Source organism: Primulina huaijiensis, chromosome 1 (assembly GCF_012295235.1).
Source record: "Primulina huaijiensis isolate GDHJ02 chromosome 1, ASM1229523v2, whole genome shotgun sequence".
Taxonomy (NCBI): domain Eukaryota; kingdom Viridiplantae; phylum Streptophyta; class Magnoliopsida; order Lamiales; family Gesneriaceae; genus Primulina; species Primulina huaijiensis.
The window spans coordinates 24,467,943-24,492,635 of record NC_133306.1 but is presented as its reverse complement, the minus strand read 5'-3'; the positions used below and the strand labels follow the sequence as shown (position 1 = coordinate 24,492,635).

At 34.0% G+C, this 24,693-nt stretch overlaps 6 protein-coding genes across 7 annotated transcripts in view; 3 read left to right on the top strand and 3 right to left on the bottom strand.

Annotated features, from left to right (window-relative positions):
* Positions 1 to 331: 331 nt before the first annotated feature.
* Positions 332 to 7,157, bottom strand: LOC140987319 (E3 ubiquitin-protein ligase RSL1). 2 transcript variants are annotated; one of them, XM_073455787.1, is made up of 4 exons: positions 6,355 to 7,157; positions 1,512 to 2,284; positions 757 to 942; positions 332 to 576 (listed from the first exon to the last, which is right to left on the bottom strand). In XM_073455787.1, coding segments are annotated over exons 1-4 (1,662 nt in total). In that variant the 5' UTR covers positions 7,057 to 7,157; the 3' UTR covers positions 332 to 575. The 2 variants fall into 2 exon arrangements, with proteins under 2 accessions (XP_073311888.1, XP_073311882.1); XM_073455781.1 differs by lacking the exon at positions 332 to 576 and having other exon boundaries at positions 753 to 942.
* Positions 7,158 to 7,706: 549 nt separating this feature from the next.
* On the bottom strand, positions 7,707 to 11,185 carry LOC140987309 (tetraspanin-3-like). The gene is made up of 2 exons (XM_073455771.1): positions 10,495 to 11,185; positions 7,707 to 8,293 (listed from the first exon to the last, which is right to left on the bottom strand). The coding sequence occupies exons 1-2, from the start codon at positions 11,005 to 11,007 to the stop codon at positions 7,952 to 7,954; spliced, it is 855 nt and encodes a 284-aa protein (XP_073311872.1). The 5' UTR covers positions 11,008 to 11,185; the 3' UTR covers positions 7,707 to 7,951.
* A 5,733-nt stretch (positions 11,186 to 16,918) lies between these two features.
* On the top strand, positions 16,919 to 17,682 carry LOC140972790 (two-component response regulator ORR21-like). The gene is made up of 2 exons (XM_073435217.1): positions 16,919 to 17,054; positions 17,219 to 17,682. Exons 1-2 carry the CDS (start codon positions 16,919 to 16,921, stop codon positions 17,680 to 17,682), a joined length of 600 nt encoding a protein of 199 aa, XP_073291318.1.
* Positions 17,683 to 18,144: 462 nt separating this feature from the next.
* Positions 18,145 to 19,367, top strand: LOC140970736 (uncharacterized). Its single transcript, XM_073432627.1, has 3 exons — positions 18,145 to 18,255; positions 18,470 to 18,991; positions 19,142 to 19,367. The coding sequence occupies exons 1-3, from the start codon at positions 18,208 to 18,210 to the stop codon at positions 19,211 to 19,213; spliced, it is 642 nt and encodes a 213-aa protein (XP_073288728.1). The 5' UTR covers positions 18,145 to 18,207; the 3' UTR covers positions 19,214 to 19,367.
* Positions 19,368 to 20,100: 733 nt separating this feature from the next.
* LOC140987301 (large ribosomal subunit protein eL21z/eL21y-like) lies at positions 20,101 to 21,379 on the bottom strand. Its single transcript, XM_073455760.1, has 2 exons — positions 21,063 to 21,379; positions 20,101 to 20,594 (listed from the first exon to the last, which is right to left on the bottom strand). The coding sequence occupies exons 1-2, from the start codon at positions 21,297 to 21,299 to the stop codon at positions 20,337 to 20,339; spliced, it is 495 nt and encodes a 164-aa protein (XP_073311861.1). The 5' UTR covers positions 21,300 to 21,379; the 3' UTR covers positions 20,101 to 20,336.
* Positions 21,380 to 23,750: 2,371 nt separating this feature from the next.
* Positions 23,751 to 24,693, top strand: part of LOC140972783 (AP2-like ethylene-responsive transcription factor At1g16060) — a 2,949-nt gene continuing 2,006 nt past the window's right edge. Inside the window, exons 1-4 of the mRNA XM_073435205.1 lie at positions 23,751 to 23,914; positions 24,102 to 24,184; positions 24,356 to 24,364; positions 24,584 to 24,672. Of these exons, the coding sequence (XP_073291306.1) occupies positions 23,751 to 23,914; positions 24,102 to 24,184; positions 24,356 to 24,364; positions 24,584 to 24,672 (345 nt within the window). The remainder of the gene's footprint in view (positions 23,915 to 24,101; positions 24,185 to 24,355; positions 24,365 to 24,583; positions 24,673 to 24,693) is intronic.

Here is a 24,693-nt window from a genome sequence, read left to right as displayed (position 1 = left end):
AAATATCAAACGTAACACGGCAACAGCGGCGTCGGTGACTGTGGCGTGACAGGATGGAAATTTAGGTTTATATATGTTCTTAACAATAAGAGGGAAAATTAGGAAAAATTAAAATAAATAAATTCTTTTACACGTGTCAAAAGAAACTGGGTGGTAGAAGTTGTATGGATACCAGAAATTTACCCATAAAACATAATGTGAAAGAGGACTCATTCACTTTAAAAAAACAAAACGGAGTTGTGTTGTTATTGAGAATCTTTCCTAGCTTCTTCCAATGCAAATCATACGACTAAATATACGAGGAAAGGATAGTCGGCTGCCACAGATCACATATTCCAAATAGTTTTTAAATCTTATTATTTATACATTATAATATATTAAATTATTGGAGAACACGTGTGTGTAATGAAAACACATAAAATATACCTAAATATATGAAACGGACTGAAACATCGTTTCGATATACAAGATATATAGCGTTTGTACGAATATAGGTGGTCGTCCTAACGTTCATCACGGCTTATATCTCACATCAGTCGTTGCAAGAACCCAGTATGAATTGGCCATTGATTCCATCTGAAAACGAGAGACATGAAAATAGTGACCAAGATATCTCAAACAATCAAAATAGTAATTAGTACTTGAAAATCCTAGATAATTCGAAGTTATCGAGAATCAAGCATCCAATCGGCCAAAATAATATATTTTAGCAGTGGGAATTATTGCTCCTTGTCCTTCTCTCCTCACTAAAATTACCAGTAGTAGTCAGAATCCGACTCGTCGTACTCTTCTTCATCATCATCATCATCGTCATCTTCCTCCTCCTCTTCGTCGCTAAAGTCTTCATCTAAAATGTTTTCCTCAACCCAAAGTGGACAGTGACAAGTTGCTTCCTTGTTTCTCCACTCCGCTCCACAAGTATAGCAAAATTCATAGCCACATCTGAAAGAATTGGGTTCGAACCAATATCAAAGTACAGGAAAACCAAGAAACTTACATGTACCCAAAGAAGTTTAATGAAACTTAATTTAAGTAGGTATAAAAGATCATCCATTGAATAGCCAAAAAAAAAACGCAAACGAGGAATAAGAATTGAAGATTTAAGGTGTAAAAGTATAGTGTGCAAAATAAGCCTCTGGTTTAACGAAGGCTAGAACTGGAGCTTATAAATTATAATCGAGGAGCTTGACACCAGCTAGGACATAAATTAACGATACCCATATCTTCTATGAGAAGATGCAATAGGTTCTCGTGTTCCAAATGGTAAGACAGGCAATTCTCATAGATTAAAAGATGATCTACTTCTAATTTGGAATGCATCGCCTTATTCATTTCATAATCCTTTTCGCAGAAAATCTCAGTTTAATGGGAAAAAACATAGCTACATCTTGGGAGGCCATACCCTTCCATCTAAAGAGATTCCATAAAATTTAGAAAGTTAATCAACCATTGTTCATTATAATTCTAGATATTTATGTGAAACATTGAGATAGCTGATATTTAGTTGGTACCTGCAAGTCATGTGGTAGCACCCAGCAGCAAGTTCAATCATATGGTTGCACTTGACACACTGACGCCACATATTCGTTGCGGCCAAATTCTTCAACTTCACTTCTTCTGGCTGGGGATAAGGATTTCTCTTCTTGTATTCCAAACAACTCATGTTATCGTGCCATGGCACCTTGCAATTGATGCAAAAGTTACCGTTGCATTTTATGCACTTCCGGTTTCCAGATTTTTCTGCTCCCACTAAGGCACACTTGGAATATTCTAAAACCTCCGTCTTAGACATTAAAGCCGAACATTTTGGGTAAGGGCAATAGATTTTCTCTGTGATGGGAATTGAAGCCTCCATTATGCGATGATACATAATTTCCATCAGCCTCTGTGTCAAGAATTTGCTACAACTGCCGATTTTCAGTTCAGTCTTGCAGCTCTCATGCGGACATTTAGGTAACATCCCATGTAGTAACTTCACTTCCACATGCTGTTTCATGCAAGAAAAGCAATATCGGTGCAAGCAGTTATCGACGGTGAAGATCTGGTTAATATTAGCATCCTCTAAACAAATTACACATGTCTCATACAAGTTACTAGAACTACTCAATTCTGCACGTTTCGTCAACTGAGTAGCTATAGCTTCTCTTGCAAGTTTAAATGCAAACTTGATATCATTTCGAGTCACAATAGCTGGCCTGCAGTAAGTAAATTTTTCTTGAAGTTCGAAGACTTGATTGACTAATGCCGAAACTTTTCTCTGTTTCGCTGCCCACCGGCGTGTGATCTAGTTTCAATGACAATTTGAACTAAATAAGTTAGCTTTGAGGAATTAAGCATCAACAACAGTCCAAATTACTTTCATCATGATCAATTAAAAGCAAGGCAGCTGTTCTTAGTGCAACATTAGTTGCTTCAATTTGAAGTTATATCTTTCAGTCTTTAGATTTTGGGACAAGGATACACAAATCCAAGCTGTCTTGGAACTGTGATTCTTTTTTTGTTATGTTACTGGGGAGGTGTTCTCATGCATCAATAATGTGAAGACCTGGTCAACAATCAACCCACCGCCTTCTCCCAACAGTTACAAAGAATTATCACTGCTATCATCATGAGCAACAATGAGGAAAATCATGGCCGAAAGTGGGCTGTTAATGGCAGATTATAGGGCCATAACTGCTCCATTTCCACCCCTATAAATGTCAGTAGGGAGGACAATCACACAAACAATAAGTAGAATCGCTGCAGAAGATATAAATCGGTCAAGGCAATTCCAGAACAGAAAAAAGGCAATTTTTTTTGGAGCTTTCTTGCATCCCAATTCCGTTCAAGCACTTTTAAGACATGTATCAAAAGTAAGAGGGCTTACGTAATAATATATGTGTTAACATCGATCCAATGCGTTAAATATTTTGAAACTCCGCATTTCTGAAACTCCGGAGTAAAAAGTTATTACATATGTCCCAAATATATAAGTTTGTTTTTTCACATAGATTAAGTATGTCAGAAGAATATTTTACAATCAAATTTATTATTTTATTCTTATTTATATCATTCAAAATATGGCTGCACTTCTTTCCAAAACTTAGTTAATAGGCATATAGGTAAAAAAAAAAAAAGAAAAAAAAAAAGAAATGCTAATAAATGTAGAAACTGGAGTGCATATATTTGGAACGGGGATAGTATATGTTTGGCACTATATATTTCGAAATCCAAATGGAAGGAATACAGAACTTTGTTTCTAAACCATAGTGTGGTGGGTTGATAACCAAAACTCTTGTAGGAAACCGTTGTTTTGATATTTCAGGTCCTTGTGGGTGAACTGATGTTTTGACTTTACCTATATGAGTGTTAATTCTAAAGGACTGATATTAGTTAGACATAGAGAAATTAGATGAGTTTTGGTACTTATCTGAGTTTATTTTGTTTCTGATTCAATCTACAAAAAATCAGTTTTGTTATATGTTTCATATCTACTTATGTTAAATTTCATTTTCAGTTTTGAGGGTATTTCAAATGCTAAGTCGATTTTACTGTTCTGAAAGTTATATTTATGTTATATTATATCATGTTCGATCGACTGAATGTTTTCCAAGACACTCACCCCTTATCTCTCTTTCCCTAATAAGACCCAATTTTGAGTTTCGTAAGCTGTTCATAAATTTTTTATTACTGTTGCTTAAATTTTTAAGCTTTTGCTGATGTATTTTGTCCAAAATAGAGTTGCTACATTTATGTTTTAGTTTCTGATTGTAAAATCAAATTTCGTTTTTATGAGACAATAGACTGGTTTAGTTCATATATATATCACGAGACTACTTGTTTTCAAATTTTTATTTGGAAGCAATGCGGGTATCAATGGATCCAAGCGCGACATGTGAAACCTCAAAATCATGCGACAATAAAATAGATCATCTCTTTGAAAACTAAACACCAAAAAAGCGAAATAAATATATTTATATTCTTTTCATCATTAAATGCTATTCCACTTTTTCAAAAAATAAAAAAAACTACTTCACACCTCAAAATGAAGAAACTAAAGAAAGATAAAAACATGTGATGATGCACCAAATTCACAAATAAGCTTGCTGACATGAACATAACTGAAATATTAATTCCGTAGAAAATGATTAATTACCTGAACTTCTGTTCAATTATATGAAAAAGTGCTTTTTGCAACTTTTGCAAAATAACACAAAAATGCAAATGCGTATCCATTCAATTCAATTCTTCAGTTCAAATAGCCTCCACCAATTATTTCTTGATGCTTTTCGTGCCTCGTCTTTTAATCATTTTTTTCATATTAGTCAGGGTTTAGGAAGTTAATAAGAGACCATTTAATTACATCCTTTTACAAGAGAAACATCGTTTCCCAGCTTATTTTGTGTAAAAGAAAACAAAATATGTCAACTAAAGCTCACAGTAATTTCTCACAATTTCCTGCATTTGAAATTTTACCACATATTACATACCATCATCATCATCATCATCAATCATCATCATTGCACTTTCCTGCTATTTGCGGGATCGAAATTCACTCCAGACAAAATTTCATCTTTTTCCATTAGTTTTAATATCAATACAATACTCACTGTCCAAAATCACTTTCACGCTCAATGCAAATACCTAGGTAGAGTCAAGAGTGCCATCTTCACCTGGCTCAACCATTAATTAAAATTACACACCTGGGACGCCAAGGCCCCGAGTGCAGTCTTTCCAAAAGGCGTGCATGGTCATGTGCCTTTCTAGGGACGCGGTTTGTGCCTACAGCACAATGGGAAACACTTCAGGCTTTACATGTAAAAAAAAAGAGGAGAAAAAAAACAACTTGGTGGCATGGTTTTGTTTATTATAAAACCCCAAGATGAAACCCCATCACTGCTTCTTTCTATGTTAAAAATTTTAAGGCCCAGCCCAAAATCACCCTAAACCATTAAAATTCTCATCTTTCTCTACCGAGTCCACCCAAGCAGCACTATTTTGTTTTTTTTTTTTTCTCTTTTTCAGTTACAAAAGTTCTTCGGAAACAAGATTCTAACTTCTTTCCAGAACAATCAGACCTCTTCCTTCAGCAATTCAAGTCCCTGATTAATAACCAGGTTGCACCGTGTAAAGCTCTAAAACCACTATCCCAAGATAACTCAAAACTCTCCAGTCTCCACTACTAATGTACCTTGCCGCAAAAAATGTCAATCCTGAATTATCAATCCTTCGAAAGGATCCAACATGGGCCGATGGGTCCCTAATAGACTCTAAAAATTTCAACGCTATAAAAAGCTGTATATGTGGTAAAATAACAAGTGGAGGGACCGAGGGAGTCATAGACACAAGCATCCTCACAAAAAGATGAAGTGTTTTTACAGAATCCGTGATGGACTATTCTCACACGTGAGAAAAGTTTGAGCCAGCTTTCATGTTTAAGACAAATGAAGGCGTCCAGAGGCTAGCAGGATAATAACCAGAGTAACTCTGAAGCTAATGATACTTTTACAATGAAAAATACATACATTCATAAGCATGAAAAATGGCATTTCAATGAGATCTCATGCACTAGCATTCACGGCCCAAAATCATATGAGATACAAGTGGTTTACTGAGGATTGATGAGTGCACAAATTGGACTAATTTTCCCTAAAACACACAACAGCAGGATAGGAAGTCAACAAGGCGACTCAGGTATCAGAAAAGTAAGCTAATTTCCCACTTAAACCAAGGAGCGATAGAGTCAAATTCCCAAAACCTACACCATGTGAATCTAACTCAAGCCAATGTTGATGGAAACATCTTGTGAATGATATTAAATGTGATAATTTGATTGCGCTATTAGACGGTTGGATTTTGTTCATCAAACAAACTCTCCCTTTAGTGAAGGAACTTGTTTACATCTAATACTTTTTGTTATTATTTGGCCTTTATTTTGTTCTTTTCTCTTTTGCCTTTGTGCATCAAGGTGTCAAATATTTCGTTTTGCATTTAATGAAGAACATAATTCTTAATACAATATCAAATTTATATTATCAAGATATATTAAGGGATATTGGCCCACATTAATTATTTTGTTCTTTTGTGTGTGATTATTGTTTTTTTTTTTTCAATATTAAAACTAAACCTATGTGGTTATCGATTCATCATTGCAATTCTAACACATCCAAAACAAAAACTTTGGATCAAGATAACTTTCTCGTCATTATTTAGAGGTATCTTTGTTATGTTTTCTAAATACCCTCCCTATGATGATTACATGAAACATAATCTTATCACATGCTTTAGACGTCTCCTATTCAGGATTTGAAATTCACGAATTTGTGAGTCGGAGATAAAAGGGAAATGAACGAAGTGAAAGGGATTGAAACTTACAAACTTGTATATCGGATAGTAATCACAGAAAAAGATGACCCTATGGAGTTCCAATTCCACCGCAGCATTCAGACCCTCGATTAGTGCCCTAAGTTCGGCAACCTGCCGGCTCATCACATTGCCCACTAAGGGTTTTCGCAGCTCAAACAGCAGTTCATCCTTTGAATCACATATTGCAACGCCAATCCCTCCAAGAACATTCCCCTTCGGAAGTTGCCTCTCCGCCAAACCCTTCGTGTAAATCCTAAAAATCTCGGCATTGGCTCCCTTGGAGCTGCCTTCTCCGAAGGGAACTTCGAAATCATCGCCCCAGTCCTCCCACTCGTCATCGGACATTTTCGAGATTTCAAGTGCCATTTTGTGATCGTGCATCCGACGGTGGAGATCAGTCTTCAGTCTAGAAAACTCTGTTTCCGAGATGGCAAAGTCCTTTAATTCCTGATCGAGTTTGAGGAGTTCCTCGGACTGGAGGTCATTGAAGTTTGTAAAGTCGTCTCTCGACTTCGGAGGATTCAATTGGTTAGGGGGTCCGGCGGTGGTGGAGGTGGATGGTTGGTTTTGCAGGGAAAGAGAGGCGGAGATGGCCTCCTGAAGTTGGAGGTTGAAGGCAAAGTCCAGGTCGGAATCGAGGGCTTTGGCCTCCATCAGTTCAATGCGCTGGGCGGCGGCGATGGATCGAAAGTTAGGGTCCGCCGACTCCATTCTTCGGAACGTGGGATTTCGAACGTGGAAGACTCGTGTTGCTGGGGTTTTATACGAGGTTGCCCATGACAACCCGGGTGGAATAACCCGGATGCTGGGCTTGGCTCATAGGACGAGAATAATTAAAGGATATTTTTTCCCCAGAATTATATGGTGACAAAAAGTTGATGAAAATAAATAAATAATATCTTGTGATAAAATATTAGATATTATTAAATATGATTTACAAATTTTAGGATGTGTGAAAATGTTCGCTCATAAAATTTGACATTTAATGCAAAAATACTACAATGGTTGCACACTTGGAAATATAGGTAATTAATTAGAGTGGGTCTCATGTGAGACCGTCTCACACAAGTTTTTGCCAATTAATTAATAGTTAAAATAAGTTAGTAATTTTTACTTAGGGTTAATGGTTTAAAAACAATTAGTTCATTTAATCATTGCTATCGCAGGGCGAAAGAGCACTTTTCCTTGAAAGCCATCGAAATTGTTTCAAAAGTGGGTTAAAGATTTGCGAGAGCGATATGTATACCGGATGAGCATTCTCAATATATTTGTATGAGACGATGAATCTCATGTTTTTTGTTTTCATGTTTTTTGTTTTCAAATGAGATGATCACAAAAATCGAGAGATCTATTTCCATAGAAACATAAACTCACCCATCGATACCATATATAATAAGAATCTGGGTGAGTGGTCGCCAAAGTCATCCCTTCCATGCCATAAATGTTTGCAATCTTTCTTGAAGGTAAAGAAAGATGCGTAAACTGAAAGCAAGGTCATAAACAATAAAATATACAGGCAAATAACTGCATCAATAACAAGTCCATTTCATCCCCTACATACTAAAGATATCGATTCAAACTCAAGCAGTGATTCAAAATTTACTCCTTAAAAGTGTATTCTGCTAGGCCTTTCCTTCTCCATTCGAGTCTCGCCATATGGTTCATCATTGTCCATTTGTTTGTTGTGCCTAAAGGCTGCACAGGCAACCACATAAACAATAACTAGGATGATTAACACAACGATGTTGATAACGGAGGCCTTGCGCCAGCTCTTCTTAAGGCTGGCCAGCACGCCAGCTTTACACGATTCGCAGTCATAACAAAGTTGCGACTGGTCGTTGCTCCATCGCTGGCAGTCTGGGTAGTTTCCTGTTAGCCCTCCGTCTGTCCAGAATGTCTCATTGTTGTACGCAAATCCGCACGATGTAGGAGGTTTGCAACATCCGGACTGCATATGAAAGCCAAGGAGAAGCATTAGCTTGAACACATATACAACACAAAAAATTACTTTATTAATTTCTAAAAACAAACAGCGAAAGCAAATTTATATTCGAATATCATTGTCAAAAATATTGATTTTCAATTTTGCACAGAAACCGCCCAGATGTCCTAGAGTCACATTGTTTGAATTTTATATTTTGTTTACATGAGCCCTTCCAAATTTTAAAAATAACCAACTAAAAACACCATCTTTTCTGAAGAAGTTTATCCATCCAAATACAGTCTGAGAGTACGTCGCTGCGACGATTTCCGTGGAACAAAGGTGGACATATCTCTCACGTATCCACAAATTTGCAAAAGATCCAAGCAACGACATCATCAAGGGAATCATGAAATAAGCAAGAATTTATATGATAAATTAATCAAAACAATGCATATAAACTAATAAGAAATGCAACTTTTTGACCTGTTCATCAATTTACCAAATCATTCGAAAATCAAGAAATCCCATATGATGGCATAATCAAAATTTCTCTTACAAGGACCACAAATTCTCAACTTCATCAACAAAGTAATCAGTATCATCCTAGCAAGTATGAGGTATGATAAGTTTACTCATATTATAAAGATATTATGTGATCTGGTAATGCAATCATCGATTGCATCAGCTTATTTGGTATAACTAATCCAACAGATTTTTTAGTTCGATAGACTAGTCTTTTTAAATCAGACTAATCAATTAAGCTTAAGTCCTAACAACGATGCTCTCGTTAATAAACAAAGCAAGGACAATCAAGAAAAGTCTATCAGTGTCGATAATATTGATAAAGCTCATATGTAAACAAGACTAAAGTCTAAAGTCCAGTACATCATGGACTTAATGCAAGTGCATGTAACAAATACTGCATATATAGTCAATCGATAGTCGCCTAGGTTACCTATTGCGGATGTCAGATTCTCAAGGGCAGGGCTGGCGTTGGACTTAACTTTCCATTCAATTATCTTTACAACAACCATTAGTCTGGGTACGGATAATTTAGACCAGCTTTCAAGAATAATAGTAGTTACAAGATTCGCATAAATTAAGGTAAGATCATTGTACAGTACAAACCCATGATCCCTACCATATGCATAAGTTGATCATTATTCTATTTAATAATTCTACCACACTAGCTCATAGAATAATTGTGATGTTAGGGTACAGCCTAGCTTTCAAACTTAGAAAATAAGGCAACAATATATAACAGAAGGACCCATTTATTGGTCAAACCATTTCAGGAAAGTATGGAGCAAGTTATTGAAAATTCATTCATCTGTGCTTGCAAACTTTTAAGAAAATGCCCGACCAAGAAAATCTATGCTATATTATAATCGATGATAGTTGTAGAATAATCACTTCGATGCCATCATGTGGTCAAAAAATTACCGTATCACCCGAAATCTAAAAAACAAAAAAATTCATAAATTTTAAAAATGACATAATTAAAGAACTTAAACAATTTTGTTAGTTCATCATCAAGAAATCTTATTAAAATTATGTTTAATGTTCCTAATTTTAATCCAATATCTAAATTTTTTCTGCAAAAATCACTTGCCACTAAAAGCTTTTGCAAACAGAAAAATAATTTATAAGCAAACAACTCGTTGTTTACGACTTTTTCAGTACCAAATTAAGTAGAGAAAGTTCATACGTCCACATGTTTTCAAATTAAAGATGAAACATAAGCGCCCATAGAGGAAGCCAAATTCTTTTGAGTTGTCATTATTTTTGTAGAAAAGTCTCTACTTTATTGTAACAAGAAAGAGATATCGTCTAAAACTTAATGAATTGCTATAAAAATAATTTGATTAAACGACACGAAAAAAAAAAGCAAAAAGTCGACATCATCGGATAAGGACTATAGTTTTTGAATCTCAGCCACTCTGTTTCAATGAAGAAACAATTTCATATGTTGACAAAGTTAAAGATTATAAGGTTCCCGTGATTAGAAAACTCCAAGATTTTTTGGCCTTGAACTAAATAAAGCTATCACAACATTTGTTTTTGAATTTCTTGAATCCCAACTCAAAATCGTCACTTTCAACTAGAAATTTGAATCTTTTCCGAGCTGATAACAAAATCCCTGAAAAATTATCTTGCTTTTTGAACAAATTTGTAAAAAAAAACAACAACAGTAAAGATATTGAGATTTCTCTTGTTTTCGTTACCTCAATAGGGTTGAGTTTTCTTAGATAGAACATTTCTGGAGTCTCCGGGAAACCCCCAACATTCCTCCGGATCTTTCTGCAGGCATGCGAATCCCTAATGCAAGAGCTAATCTTACCCCAGTAGCTCTCACTCGCCACGCGATCCTTCAACCAGCCCGAATAATCCCCCAAGTAGTAATCCAAATAGACCCGGTTCACGACGGGTTGACCAGATCCTTTGTCCGTGACAGCATACGCGAAGATGATGAACCCCACAAGAGCGGCGATGATGAAGAACATGGCCCACAAGTAGAGATACATGAGGAAGGTGTTGCGGTAGCACGCGCCGGCGAAGCCCGCGAGTGAGACCACCATGATGGAGACGCCTATGACGATGAGTGGCCACTGCAGGAACTTGAGGCAGTCGGTATTGTTGGCTCGGCTGCTCAGCCATATCCCGCCGCCGAGGATGGGGATTGAAAGCAAGAAAGTGAGGAAGTTGAGGAGGCCTATCAGGTGGTTGCTGGCTCTCATTTTCGCTCGATATATTACTCGTAGATTAGATGAGATTTTTGAAGGGAAGTGTGCGAGTGTGTTTTCTTGGGAGTGAAGCTGTGAGCTCGGCGGATTTGAAAATGGTGGACCGGAAGAGAAGAAACATGCACCCACGTCTGTCCTAAAAAATCGACAAGTGTGCAGACCAAACACAAAATTAAACCAATAGATTTATCTAATTAGCCTCGACAAATTTGATATCTTATCGATAATGTTCTACGACTTTTCCACAATTTGGTTGGTATTTCTAAAAAAAAAAAATGATTATTTAGAAATTATTTAAAAATTTAGTTTTTCCTATTTTCAAATTTCTTATTTTGTAATAATTTCTATTGATATAATCAAAATGATATATCGATTTTGATATTTTAAAAGTAATTATAACATTTTGATAAATAAATGTAAATATATTTGGATAATCTTGTCCCAATAATTATTATTACAAGATAGAGAATTATGTTATCCAATTAAAGATATTTTTTTATATGTTATTAAATAAATTATTAATTTACTTATTTATCAAACATTCTAATTTTCATTTTTAAACACTATCAATTCTTCACTATCTATAAATTTAGAGTTGAATTAAGCTTAGATTTTGAAACCAAAATAAGTTATTACAATTTTATTCATATTCTAATATTATGTCGTTAGTTTGTTCGTGGTTTAAATTGATTTTGCAGTAGAGAATATTAGTATTTTTTAAATAATTATTATTTTAAGAAATATAATGTTATGAAGAAAATTTTAAATATATATGACAAAAAGGATAACTAGGGTATCTAGATTAGTTGTTTTTGTATGGGATATCTTAAATAATTGAAAAAAGTATAGGACGAGCTTATCATATTCATTTAAATTAATAATTTAATAAAGACACAAAAAAATGATGTGCATGTTTACCCAAAATTTAATGCAAAGAATAAAATTTCCATCTAATAAAAAATAATTTATATTTATTTACATTTAATAAAATTTATAATTATATTTGAGACCGTACCTGATTTTTAATGAAGGCATTAAATCAAATGAATTAATGTCTTTCATGTTTGATTAAATTTCTTGGTTGTTTCCTTGACTAATTCCTTATGATTGATTGAGTTCAAATAAATTAAATTAATTCTCTTGGAGTGTGACAGAAGCTAAAAAAAATTGAATTAAAGAGTATATTCGAATATAAAATAATAATCAGAAAAGAAGTAAGGAATCTAGCTGGAATGGAGATCAATCAAGAATATTTGTATAATAATATTTTAATTTTTGGGTAAATAAATGTTATAAATTGTAATTCTAGCTGCTAACCCAAAATGTTGGGTTTGCCTCACAGAATGTTGGATGGATAAGCAACAAATGAGGTAACACTCAGTTATTATGTTCATCAATGAGATAACATTCAGTTATTAGATGTAATGAATCACCTTGGTCCGTATCACATAAAATATTTGGTTATACATATGAGAATTATANATATATCGTAGAATTAGTTGGCCATGTAGAAGAATGATTGTACGCAAGATATTAAATTCGGCAAGAACGAAACCAAGGGAATACAAAAAGAAATCCACAGAGGTCAAAGGCGGTGGAAAACGGTGACGACGGAGGAGAAGATAATATTGGTTAAAACAAAATGATCGAAAATCGATTGATTTGGAATATCACAGTTTACTATTTTAAAATAATTGGTTAGATTGGTTTAGGTTAAATTGAATAGATATATTTTTCAATAAAAACAAAATTCAATTCTATCAATTTTTTTAATCTATAAAATTTGTTTGATTAGATTTTTTTAACAAACCTGGTTAGTTCGGTCACTGCTAATTTTAATAATATTCGATTTTTTCGGTTTTTATTAAAATGGAGTTTTATCCCTCTAACCATTGTGTCATGGAAATTGGTATTAATGATCGAGCAATGTAAATCCTGTATCAGATTCACGGATTCCAATAAATGGAAAAAACTTGTGTGAGACGGTCTCACGGGTCGTATTTTGTGAGACGGATCTTTTATTTGGGTCATCAATGAAAAAATATTATTTTTTATGCTAAGAGTATTACTTTTTATTGTGAATATCAGTAGGGTTAACACGTCTCACATATAAAGATTCGTGAGACCGTCTCACAAGATACCTACTCCCAATAAATAACCATGGATTCGTTTTTCATTGCTGGCTTCATAAAATTCAGAAAACACTAGTTTTATTTAAACTTCTTTGTTCATATATCTTTCATAAAAGGTGCTATCCAATAATATCCGTCTAGCCCGCCCTTGGCTAACCAGAGGTCGATTTCATGATGCACTGTGTCTCACCAGTAAACATAACTTAAAAGATGTTGGCAGCGAGCGACGTTGAGGGGTCGAAGCAATATCATATTTTTTGGATAAGTAGAGGCCATGATCAATCATGATTGGCTTTGCTCTCTGGGATCAGGAAACAATAGATAACATTGTCGACGATCTTATGAAATCCAAGCGTCGAATCGAAATACTCTTGATACAACCATTTGATATAGAGTTTAACCTACGTACATTTTCCACCCATAAATCTCTTTGTGCTAAATAAAATTGAGATTTTGAGACAGACGCGAGAATACAAAGAGCAGCTCAGCGCAGTAAAACACAAGTTTATTCAATATATCGTGCAATAATTGTTAAAACTTCTTAAAACCATACAAAATCCAACTTGCAAAGGGAACTATATTCAGAATTAGCGCCATCAGTTGCAATAAAATAGCAAAAAAGACATCATCGTAACCATTTAGAAAATCCTACTATAGATTCTACATACATCTGAAAAAAAAACCTGTTCATTTTTTTCAGGATGCTTATCTGAGAACTTGTTGTACGGGAAACCGAACAAAATTTTACCAAATATTACTATAATAAACTTCATTCCAAACGCATTCACGTTACAATTGATGACATTCCACTGAAAGAACCCACAAATGAAGGTAAGATGCATGATGCGGTTCAAGATGTCTTTTTGGCATGTTGGAATCACTCAAAACCAAACCGGAAAAGTGAAATTAGCGGATTTTGGTGTTGGATTTGGACAAAAAAAAAAAGGCTACTTTGACAGTAAACAAGCCAACGAAAAAATTTATAAATATATTTATATTTAACATACCATGTGAATTCATTAATATATGATATAAAATATTACTAATAAAACCAAAAAAAAAGATATAAAAATCAAGAAAATCTATATTAATATTTTGAAATGCAGAAAAACAAGCTTTGAGAAAAATTAATCGTTAAAATTTTCCATTTTAAGATTTAACCTAACGAATTTCCGAAATAGCAATAGGATTTGATATTAAAAAAATACACAATCCACTTTGTTATATATGATATAAATATATACATAATATATATTATTAAATCTTTTTAATGATGTTTTATTCAATTAATATGCTGAGTTGTATAATTACATTAAAGCGTATATTAGCTCTAGTAAAATCAATCCAATTTAAATCACTTAGAATTTTCCAACATCTGAGCATGAACGCATATGCACGTAAAAAGAGAGCAGATAATGAGTTATAAATCTACTGTAAAGCGAAAGTATTTTAGTATAGCATGCAATGAGAACAAAGATTGTGCATTGTTCGTATGTCAAAAAGCCCTTTTAAATAAACATTTGCTTATACTTACAATCCAACCATATTTGCATTCATTACTTTAACATAAAGCTTGCTTTTTCTTGGAAATATAACATCGAGCAGTTATATATTTTTCAGGCAAAAATTTGTGTGAGACGGTCTCACATGTCGTATTATGTGAGATAGATCTCTTATTTGGGTCATCCATTGAAAAAGTATTACTTTTTATGCTAAGAGTATTATTTTTTTATTGTAAATATTGGTAAGGTTGACACGTCTCACAGATAAAGATTCGTGAGACCGTCTCACAAGAGACCTACTCATATTTAAGATAGATTTGACCGTATTTTTCAGAATTCAAAAAAATGCATAAAGAATTCTGCAGTGCAAAACCGATTTAAAACTTTGACATGGTAGCACAAGTAACTTTTTATACAAAAGAATTGATGAAATCTGAGAATCTTTTTCATAATGAGCAGTTCTTACCCATCGCGTTGAATTACAAGTGGCAATTAGTGGTGGCCATCTCCCTCAAACTTCTTAAGGATATTGTATGTATTTTATAATGCGAATTGAGTATATATATAATTAAGGATGCATTCGATATATGGATTAATTTGATTAATTTAAGTGTCTACATTTTATTTAAACAAGAAGTTCAAACCTGGATTTTTAATGTACCTATTTTAGATGTATTTGAAATATATTCTAAACATAGATGAAAATTCTTAAGCTAGTCGATCGCGAGTTAATTCAAAATTTTTCTGAACTAAATTTATCCAAACAACACACTCAAAGTACTGATGAAACAAAAATTAAATTTTAAATTTTGTTTTCCATTCATTCCACAATTGGTCTTATCCCCTACATTGTCACTTGGATACATGTGTGGCATTGACCATGCATGTATCTAATGACAAAAAGCACACTCACTTACTTTAATGCATAAAACAACGGTTACAAATATCTACCAACAAGAAAGTCTTACCAGAGAGAAAAATAATTAAGCACCCTAATTTGGTCTTTCTATCCATTTTCTCATTTGAATCATCGCAAGAATCTTGTCTTCAAATTAGGGTTTTTAAGTACTAAGTTTAATTTTCTCAATGGATTTGTTCAATGCAAACATGATGATTGAGGTTCACGTGTTGTTGGTTGGGAATGATGTGGTTAGCCTTCTTGAGACTAGTAAATTGCTAGAGTTCAACTCATACAAAGGTAATTAATAATTAGAAATTCATGGCTTAATTACATGGTTCTGGATTTTGATTTTTCCAACATATGTTTAGTTGTTCGAATCTCTTTTGAAATGTTGAGTCATTGGAACAAAAATGGGAAAATTTGAGATCTCCATTTCTCAAATCTATATTAGGTTCAAATGGTTAAATTTGATTCTTCCTAGCTTATTTGAATCTTTTTACTTGAAGAACACGTGGAGATTTCACTTTAAACACGTTGAAAAGTTTGTGATATATACATATATAGATTGGTTTGGAATCAGACATCACGATGGTAACTTAAATATGAGCTTCCCGCGCTTTTTGTTGTCTTAAATTTCCATCATTTGATCTGTATTCTTTATTGCTTGATTGAATATTTCAACAAGCACAAGATAAATTTTGATTCGAAAAAATTGTTTTGATTATAAATTGGATAGCATGCTCTTATATTCACGAGCATCAAGATGGTAAATTAAATCTCTATTTTCCGCGCTTTTTATTTACTTTAAACGGAATTTCAAATTAAAACACGTGAGAAATTTTGAGATCGAAAAACCTTTTGAAAACAAAAAAAAATAGAATTTTTTATATATATCTTTGTTTCCCACGCTTTTTATTTTTTTTTTATATTTTCATGATTTGATAGATTATTTAGCTTGTTCGAATATTCCAAATTATTGCACGTGAGAAAATTTTGAATTTACCACAACATAAGAATAATATATCAGAACTCGAGTTTTAATGTTTTATTTTGGATTCTTTACGAATATTTTTGTTTAATTTTTTTTTTTCATTTTTTTAATCCACGATTGATCTATATTTTATGTAGACATTTTTGTTGATTTTACTAGCAAATCGATGTTAATGCTCGTTCATAAAAAAAATTCTGTGTGTATATGCATATATCACGCATACACGCACAACTGACGCACAAAAAGGTATATAAGATGACAGCTAATATCAAGTCACTGTCTCCTTTTCTTATTTCATGAATATTTAAGTTAATTGAATTTTGAAGAATTGATCTGAAATTTTCAATGTATACAAACGAATACAGTCACGGCAGTTAGTATGGCAGCCATTGCTTCATCAATGTTGACCAAAGAAAAGGTGAAGTACGACGTTGTGATGGTCGATGTTAGCCCATCCGATGTGCAAGGATTTCAGCTTGCCCGCGACGCAATCGAAATGGGTTACACTGTCATTCGTAAGTGTTAATATATTTGTGTGTGTGTGTGTGTGTGTGTGGGAGCATTGTGATCATCTTGTGCACATAATGTGCACGTTTAAATAAATGTGTTTGTGATACTATTTTGCACGTGCTAAATAATTTATGTTTAATCACGTTTTTTTATTTGTGATCAAATGTAGTGATGTCCGAAAACCCAAATATGGCGTTGATGAAGTGCGCCATAGAAGATGGAGTTTTCATGTTCATCCAAAAGCCAGCCACCATGGAAGTGTTGAAGTATCTTTGGCAACACGTGCTCCGGGAAAATGCCCGAAAAACCAAAGAAATTGCCAGATTCAGAGAAACGATAAGCACCACCCAGAGTTCAAACTTCATTTTGAACAGTGGAGGGAACATGATCCGTCCCAATCACATTGAAGGCAACATCAATGTGCATGGACTCGGATCAAGAAACATGGTGTGTCGAAATGGTTGGTTGGAGGACGGCACCGGTGGTGATAGGAGCAAGAAGCCGAAGATTTGCACGGGATGGAATCAAGAACTTCACGAGAAGTTCGTCGAGGCGGTCGAGGAGCTCGGGGAAGGAAGTATGTATTCTCATTTTATTGCACGACATTGGCACATGCACGCACGTTGTTTTTAATTTATCGTTCATCTCCATATACTAATATGCAATTCGAGAGAGATGGGTATCAGGGGGCGATTTCAGAGATTTTTGGATAAAATTTATGATGTCAGAAAATTAAGTATAGAGTTTTGATTTTGTTTATTTTAATGAGTACATACTCATGGGCTCAGGGAAAATACCCGAAAAACCAACTAAAAAAGCTAAAATTTGCAACGGTTTTAGTAAACAGTTGTGCAAAATCAAATCTTTGTGACGCTTTTTTAGTAAACAGTTGTGCAAATTTTGCGACGGATTTTTTTAGAAAACGGATTTTTTTAGAAACGGTTTAAAAAACCGTCACTGTCCTTGAGTTTCTCCTAGTAGCTTGTAGTGTGCCATCTCCACTGATTGCCCCGGGAAACAATGGATCTGGCGGTCGAGATTATAGGATGCATCTTATCACGAACCGTTTTCTTCGGTTTAACTTTAATAGCTAACATGGATTTGAACATGTATTTGATGTTTTGAGTAGGATGTTTTCCCAGAGACATTCTTCAGCTAATGAATGTGCCAGGATTGAAGAGAATGCAAGTTGCCAGCCATCTTCAGGTTTGGTTGCTTTCTTACTCCCATGCTTAAAGTATTTTCAGTTTGTTTATTGTTATAGTTTTTTAAAATATATATTTTCTTAATTAAATAAATTATTAAGTTGATTAATTATTCATTTTTATATTTCAATATTAATCATTAAGTTAATTATTTGTAAGACAGACACATATTTGCATAAACTTAATTTGCTTCTCCTCCATTTAATTTGATGCAGAAGTGTCGTCAAGGTTGGAAACCTAATCATGAACGCAAACAAGATGGTTCAGTATCTTCGAAGAGCAACGATTCGAATGGCCGTTCGAGGCCGAAAAGATATGGATCATACCCTCGTATACCCAAGGGTATGCAACCAAAATTCCTCGTCAGAACCAAGGAAAGAGATGAGCAAGCTCCTCCCACAAAAGCCGTGGAAGATTCCATCGGTTCGCTTGAACCAGAAAACACGAGACAGAATAATGAAATACGTGATAATGTTTCAAACCACATTGACAACATGAAATCACAGGACATTGAAAGATCTGATCATAATGTTTCGAACAACATAGTCAACGTGAATGAAATTTCCAGCAACAACATGATTAATGGAGAAATGTTGGTCGAGGCGAACCATGAGAGCTGGACGATTCCGTTAGATGAATCCTTAGATTTCGGCGCCATTGATAATTTTGATGGAGTACTGAATCAGAATATGGATGATAACTTTGAAGGGCTTGGTCTTGATCAGATTTTCTCCCAGGTTGGTATTAATTTCTACCTAGTCTATTAATTGTTGAATTAATATTAGAATTTAGTTCTAGAATAATATATCTATAAATTTTAGCTAAATCTAACCAATTAAATTTTAGCTTAGCTCCGACGTTTTGGCTAAAATATATTCTGCTGACAGACTTCTGCTGTGCCCGATGAAGATCCTGGAAGCTTTTGGCGTTCATTCCTTTCAAACTTCGAAAGTGACTAAAGATCAGAACAAGACTGTGAGCATTGGACATGGAGAAATATTTTATTATATATATATATATATACACATATAGATGTGATGCAATAACAAGACATTTGGTTACATATAGAACAAAAGAGGAAGAAGGACGACCGAAGAGGGCAACACAAGCATCATCAACAACTCAGAATACAAAAACTTTTGCAAGTTTTATTTCTAGCTTGTCAATTTCATCCTTTAAATTCCATATGTTCTTAGTTTTTTAATTAGTTCAAGTTTCAGTTTTCATTTTCTCTGTAAAATATGTTTAATCTAGTTCATACAATTTGTTTTCTTTCCAAAATAATATATGTTTCGCAAGCCCACACTTATTATTTTTCTGTCCAAACAATAATATATATACTGATATATACACACAAAATTTCATCCTAGATATTGAAAACACACGACTTCACTCTTTCTTTACAGAAATCAACGCATTCTATGTTTTGGAAGGATCTTAATAAAATGACTTCATGGGCTTCAAGGACGTGAACATCGTGGATTGTTCTAAGAATAACCCACATAACAAAACCAGAAATTTTAAAATAATTCGTGGTATCTACAATCAAAAGCTTATAATCGAGTTTCGATCCTAATCATAATGTCATGCATCTATTCTTTTATGTTCGTTTTCCGTACACACGAGTTGAATAAAATGATCCCGAAGATTCATGGAGGGTAAGGCCATCCTCGAAATTTGAAGACGTGATTTAGAATCATGAAACGTTTAAAAATGAAATTTGATTTCCCTCCACTGTTAGAGCTATTCCTTCGATGGTACCCGACCTTAGTTAGCATAAAAAAGCTATGTATCACATGCGATTTTACGTAAATAAGCTATTTTTCAAATAATTTGCCAAACAATATTGAAGAGTTGACAGTAATTACATCTCATTTAGCGGATATTAAAACATCCGGATACAAAATTACCTTGAGAACATCAAATAGCCAAAACAAACATTCAATATTGGCAGCTCATTCAACAGAGCTTATAATGCAGTAAAACACCATATATATGTAATATGCTACTTGGCCATCTCATAACCAAAGAAAAAGTCTTGTGCAAACAAATTATCAAAATCAAAGCCCTGCTAACAAATCCTCAGTAACCACCCTTGAGATCATTCACCACATCATATGGGATCGGAGTGACTGTTTCGAGTGTAGCCCCTTCTACCATAAAACCAGGTTTTGGCCCTTCTGGCTGCCTTTTGGTGCTGATAATCTTACCTTGTGCTTTTGCCTCAGCCTTCAGTTGATCATTCTTCCTGATCCTCTGAAGGATTTCCTCATGGCACCGTGATGGCTGGACGTGTTCTACACGGACGTGAATTCTCTTCTTTATGATTCTGTTGCCAACCTTAATACAATAAAGATCACTTTGTGTATCAATTTCAACCGCCGTTCAAAGGTTAAATGAATGAGTCAGAACACACAAATGAGTAAGTAGAAACATAAAAATAAACATCAACTAGGAAATTTCAATTTCAGTATCAGTAAAACTTGACCCCCAAATAAATAAGCCCATCTTAACTAAAGGTTTCTTTTGGCCCGAGTAGCAGATGCTTCTGAGAGGTTCACGACTGTCAAACCACTACAAGAAGCCATATTCCACACACCAAAACCGCACTAGAACACAGTTTACTTCAAATTTGATTCAAAAAGCAAAATATGCACATTGATTAAATAAAGCAAAATCAAATAATCCCATTTAAAACGTAATTCGACTTACAAAAATTTAACTTTAAGTTTCCTCTTACCCTCCATTAAGGTACTGGATGGAACCTGCAGATAAATAAAGGTAAAACCATACAGAAACTGTTGGCACCTGTTTGTTGACTTCGACTCCAATGGCGCGCTTGGTGACGTTCCAGACGCGACCAGTCCGTCCGTGGTAGAATTTGTGCGGCATGCCTTTGTGGATCGATCCATTAACCTTGACATCAACGTAATCCCCAGTTTTGTAGATCCGAAGATATGTTGACAGATGGGTCGGACCCTTCTTCCTGAACGGACTCGCAAATAGATCCCGAGTACGCGCCCTAAGACCGTGACCCGCGGGCATCTTTAGCTTTCGATGCTCTCTGGGTGAACAAAGCTAAAGCCAAGGTTAGGGTTTTGTGGAGGAAATAAAGCTGATGAAATACGATTGCAATTTGGGGGACTAGGGTTTCCTATGAAAATGGGCCGAACTTTTATGGGCCGATTACTCTTTTTGGATTAAAAAAATTCGTGTGTTGGTATGTATTTACGGATAAGGACAGATTTTAAAAAAATAGATAACTTATTTTAATGGCGATGAACATGGTGATAAAAATATCTACACATTATATAAAAGTTGAGGTGTACGTGGTTCGATTTTGTTACACTAATTAATTTTTATAAAAATAAATTATTCATTTAATTAAGTAATACACATATTATAAAACTTTGCAATTTCCCTCCAATATTTTAAGTAATTTTGTTTCACAAAAATTTAAGTGAGACGGCGCGTACATTCCGCACACGTGTTTTGAGTAAAAAAAGGTTCTGGGAAACGGGAAGAAGTTAGGAGGAACAAGACTAAATTTTTGATTAAATTAGTAAATCTGAATAAGAGCAGCTAATAAGACCAGCAAACGTTGATACTAACAATATTAATCCTATTATTTACTCATACACAGATTGCATGATTTAACTTTTTCTTAAACACTGCCAAAACTTATTATATATGTGGGAAAATCCAAAACAGATGAATAAATAAATAAAATTTAATAAGCTATAATTTTTTTATTTTTTAAATAACAATTTTTCATCTTGAAATATATTTATATGTATCTATATACTATCCTTTTCATTTCATTTTCTAAAAACTGTTTTATATCCCTCGACATGATCATTATTTGTAATTCAACTTCTGACAGTTACCAAGCAATATTATTATTATATATTATTTTATAACATAATATATTTTAGTATTTTAAAATTTAAAATTCCCATATAATATATAAAAATAATTAGCAGATGGACCATAATATCTATACAATTTTACTGATGCAGTAACATTTTTTTCCCTTAAAGATAAAGCAAAGAAATTAAATTAATCTTAAATTAATCAAAACATATATGGTTAAACCTTTGCATATTCTTGAAAAAAGTTCTGCAAGCTTCGATTATGAACTTTAATAATTTGAATTTATTTTTCACTATTTCTTGAAATCAGTATTCAATCGCTTTTACAGAAGTCTTCAAAGAATTAAAAAGCTTTTGTATTAATCATTAATTAGAGCATGACAAAACCAGAAGTCTTGCCTTGGTGATGTGTGGTGCTCCTTTTGCATGTCTTCTTGAACTTGTAGACACTTTAATGTAAAACATAACATATTAATTATTTCAGTATTCATATTAATCCAGTGTTTGACTCGAATTTTACAACTTGGGTTATACATCTCATTATTTTTTATATCTTTCAATTTATTATCTTCGGATAATACATCATTTTATTATCTTGTCGCACAAACCAAGCAGAATATCTAATGTTGTCATACGCGCAACGAATTAATTATCACCTTTTCCCCACAATCCACGGGTAAAAGTGCATGTCGATAGTTTCCATATCTAAGGGAAGATGTTCTTAATGAAAAGTTTGACATGTGCCGAACCCAACCCTAAAATTAGGGTATGCTAATAAGGAATAATATAGATGACTCTCATACAAATTAAGAGATACGTAATACACACTCCCGAATCAATGAGAAGCCTGAATGGAGGATATATGATAACATTTGAGAAACACCCTTAATCGATCAAGCTGATCAGGTCACCAATTCATCCCAATTAGATCAGGGAGAGTCGTTTGCGTAATGGTCGTCGTAATAATCGGTACCGAAAACCGAAAACGATATCATAATATAAGTGAACTCAAGATGGTCAAAAAATGTCACAGTTCTTGAAGAATGATAGTGTCACTAATTTATTAACTTGTTTAGTATCATAACGTTACCGTTGGTGTTATAATCAAAGTTTTATTTTTTAATCCCATTATTTATAGTTCTATATAATTATTAGGAAAGTAATAATGTAGTGGAGTCGCAATTGTTATTGTTGTAGGAGCCATCGATACATAACGCTACATAGTTTAAAAGAAAACGTTAGAATTACCAATATTTTCCCTTTTTTTTTCATTTTGTAAGAATATGGGTCGATTCTACGAATTCGTGACTTTTAGATTCACAAATTCGAATATCCCACATGCAAAATATATATAAAAAATCCAAAAGGATATTATTAACTAATTAATCACACTTTATGTAGAAATAAATTCACCAACAAAAACAACAAATAGCCCAAAATAAAGTTACGACAATGAGGAAAGATGCGGTTGAGACGGCCAAATTCATTCATGCCGGCAGTTAGCCATTTGCCAGCCCACATTCTTTCACCTCATTTTTTCCCTTTAAAAACCCTGACATTCGAAGACCTAGTCATATCAATTCTTCAACCAATCTCCTAATTAACCATTACATACATAAATCCTATGGGCAAGCTACCACAGAAGAACATTGATCTTGATAACCCTTCTTCAAAGAACAGTAATGCTAACAACGTTACGAATCCCGGGATGAAGGCTAAACGGACTCGGAAAACGATCCCTAGAGACTCACCTCCTCAACGAAGCTCCGTTTATCGCGGGGTGACAAGGTTTTAGGATTTGATCGTTTATTTTTAGTCGAAAATCGATATTTCGATGACCAATGCATAAATGTGACGAATTTAACTAGTCATCAAAATTTGAAAGTATATACATTACTACAAATTTTCGGTTTATGTAAAATATTTAGATCATCGACTAACTTGAGAATATGTTTCGGTTTTACGTATGTTGTAGGCACCGATGGACGGGGAGATACGAAGCACATTTGTGGGATAAGAATTGCTGGAACGAGGCACAAAACAAGAAAGGCAGACAAGGTTATAAGTATTTTATTTTATTTCTTGAAGAAAAATACATGAAATGCAACATTAATTTATTATATTTGGATTCCTTATTTAAATTTTTGGTTCCTTTTTTTAGTACTGATCATGTCTTCTTGTTCTCTATGCATGGTGGGTACTTTGGTGGGAATTTGATCGAATATGCAGTCTATCTTGGTGAGTCTCGATCACACTTAGTCGTCGTCCTACAAATTAAAACGTGTTCAACGAATTAATTTACGATTGAATCACATAATTTACATCGTGAAATATATCTTGTAAAATTCGACATGATGATTAAAATTACGCATTGTATTAGGACAGTATTCTTAGTTCTTTCGCGATTTACGAGATCGATAAATGATAGATTTGGTTGCATCTTTTGAATGTGTGAAGGTGCCTATGATGATGAAGACGCAGCAGCGCATGCTTATGACTTGGCTGCACTTAAGTATTGGGGCCAAGACACTATTCTCAATTTTCCGGTAATTGTTACAATATATATA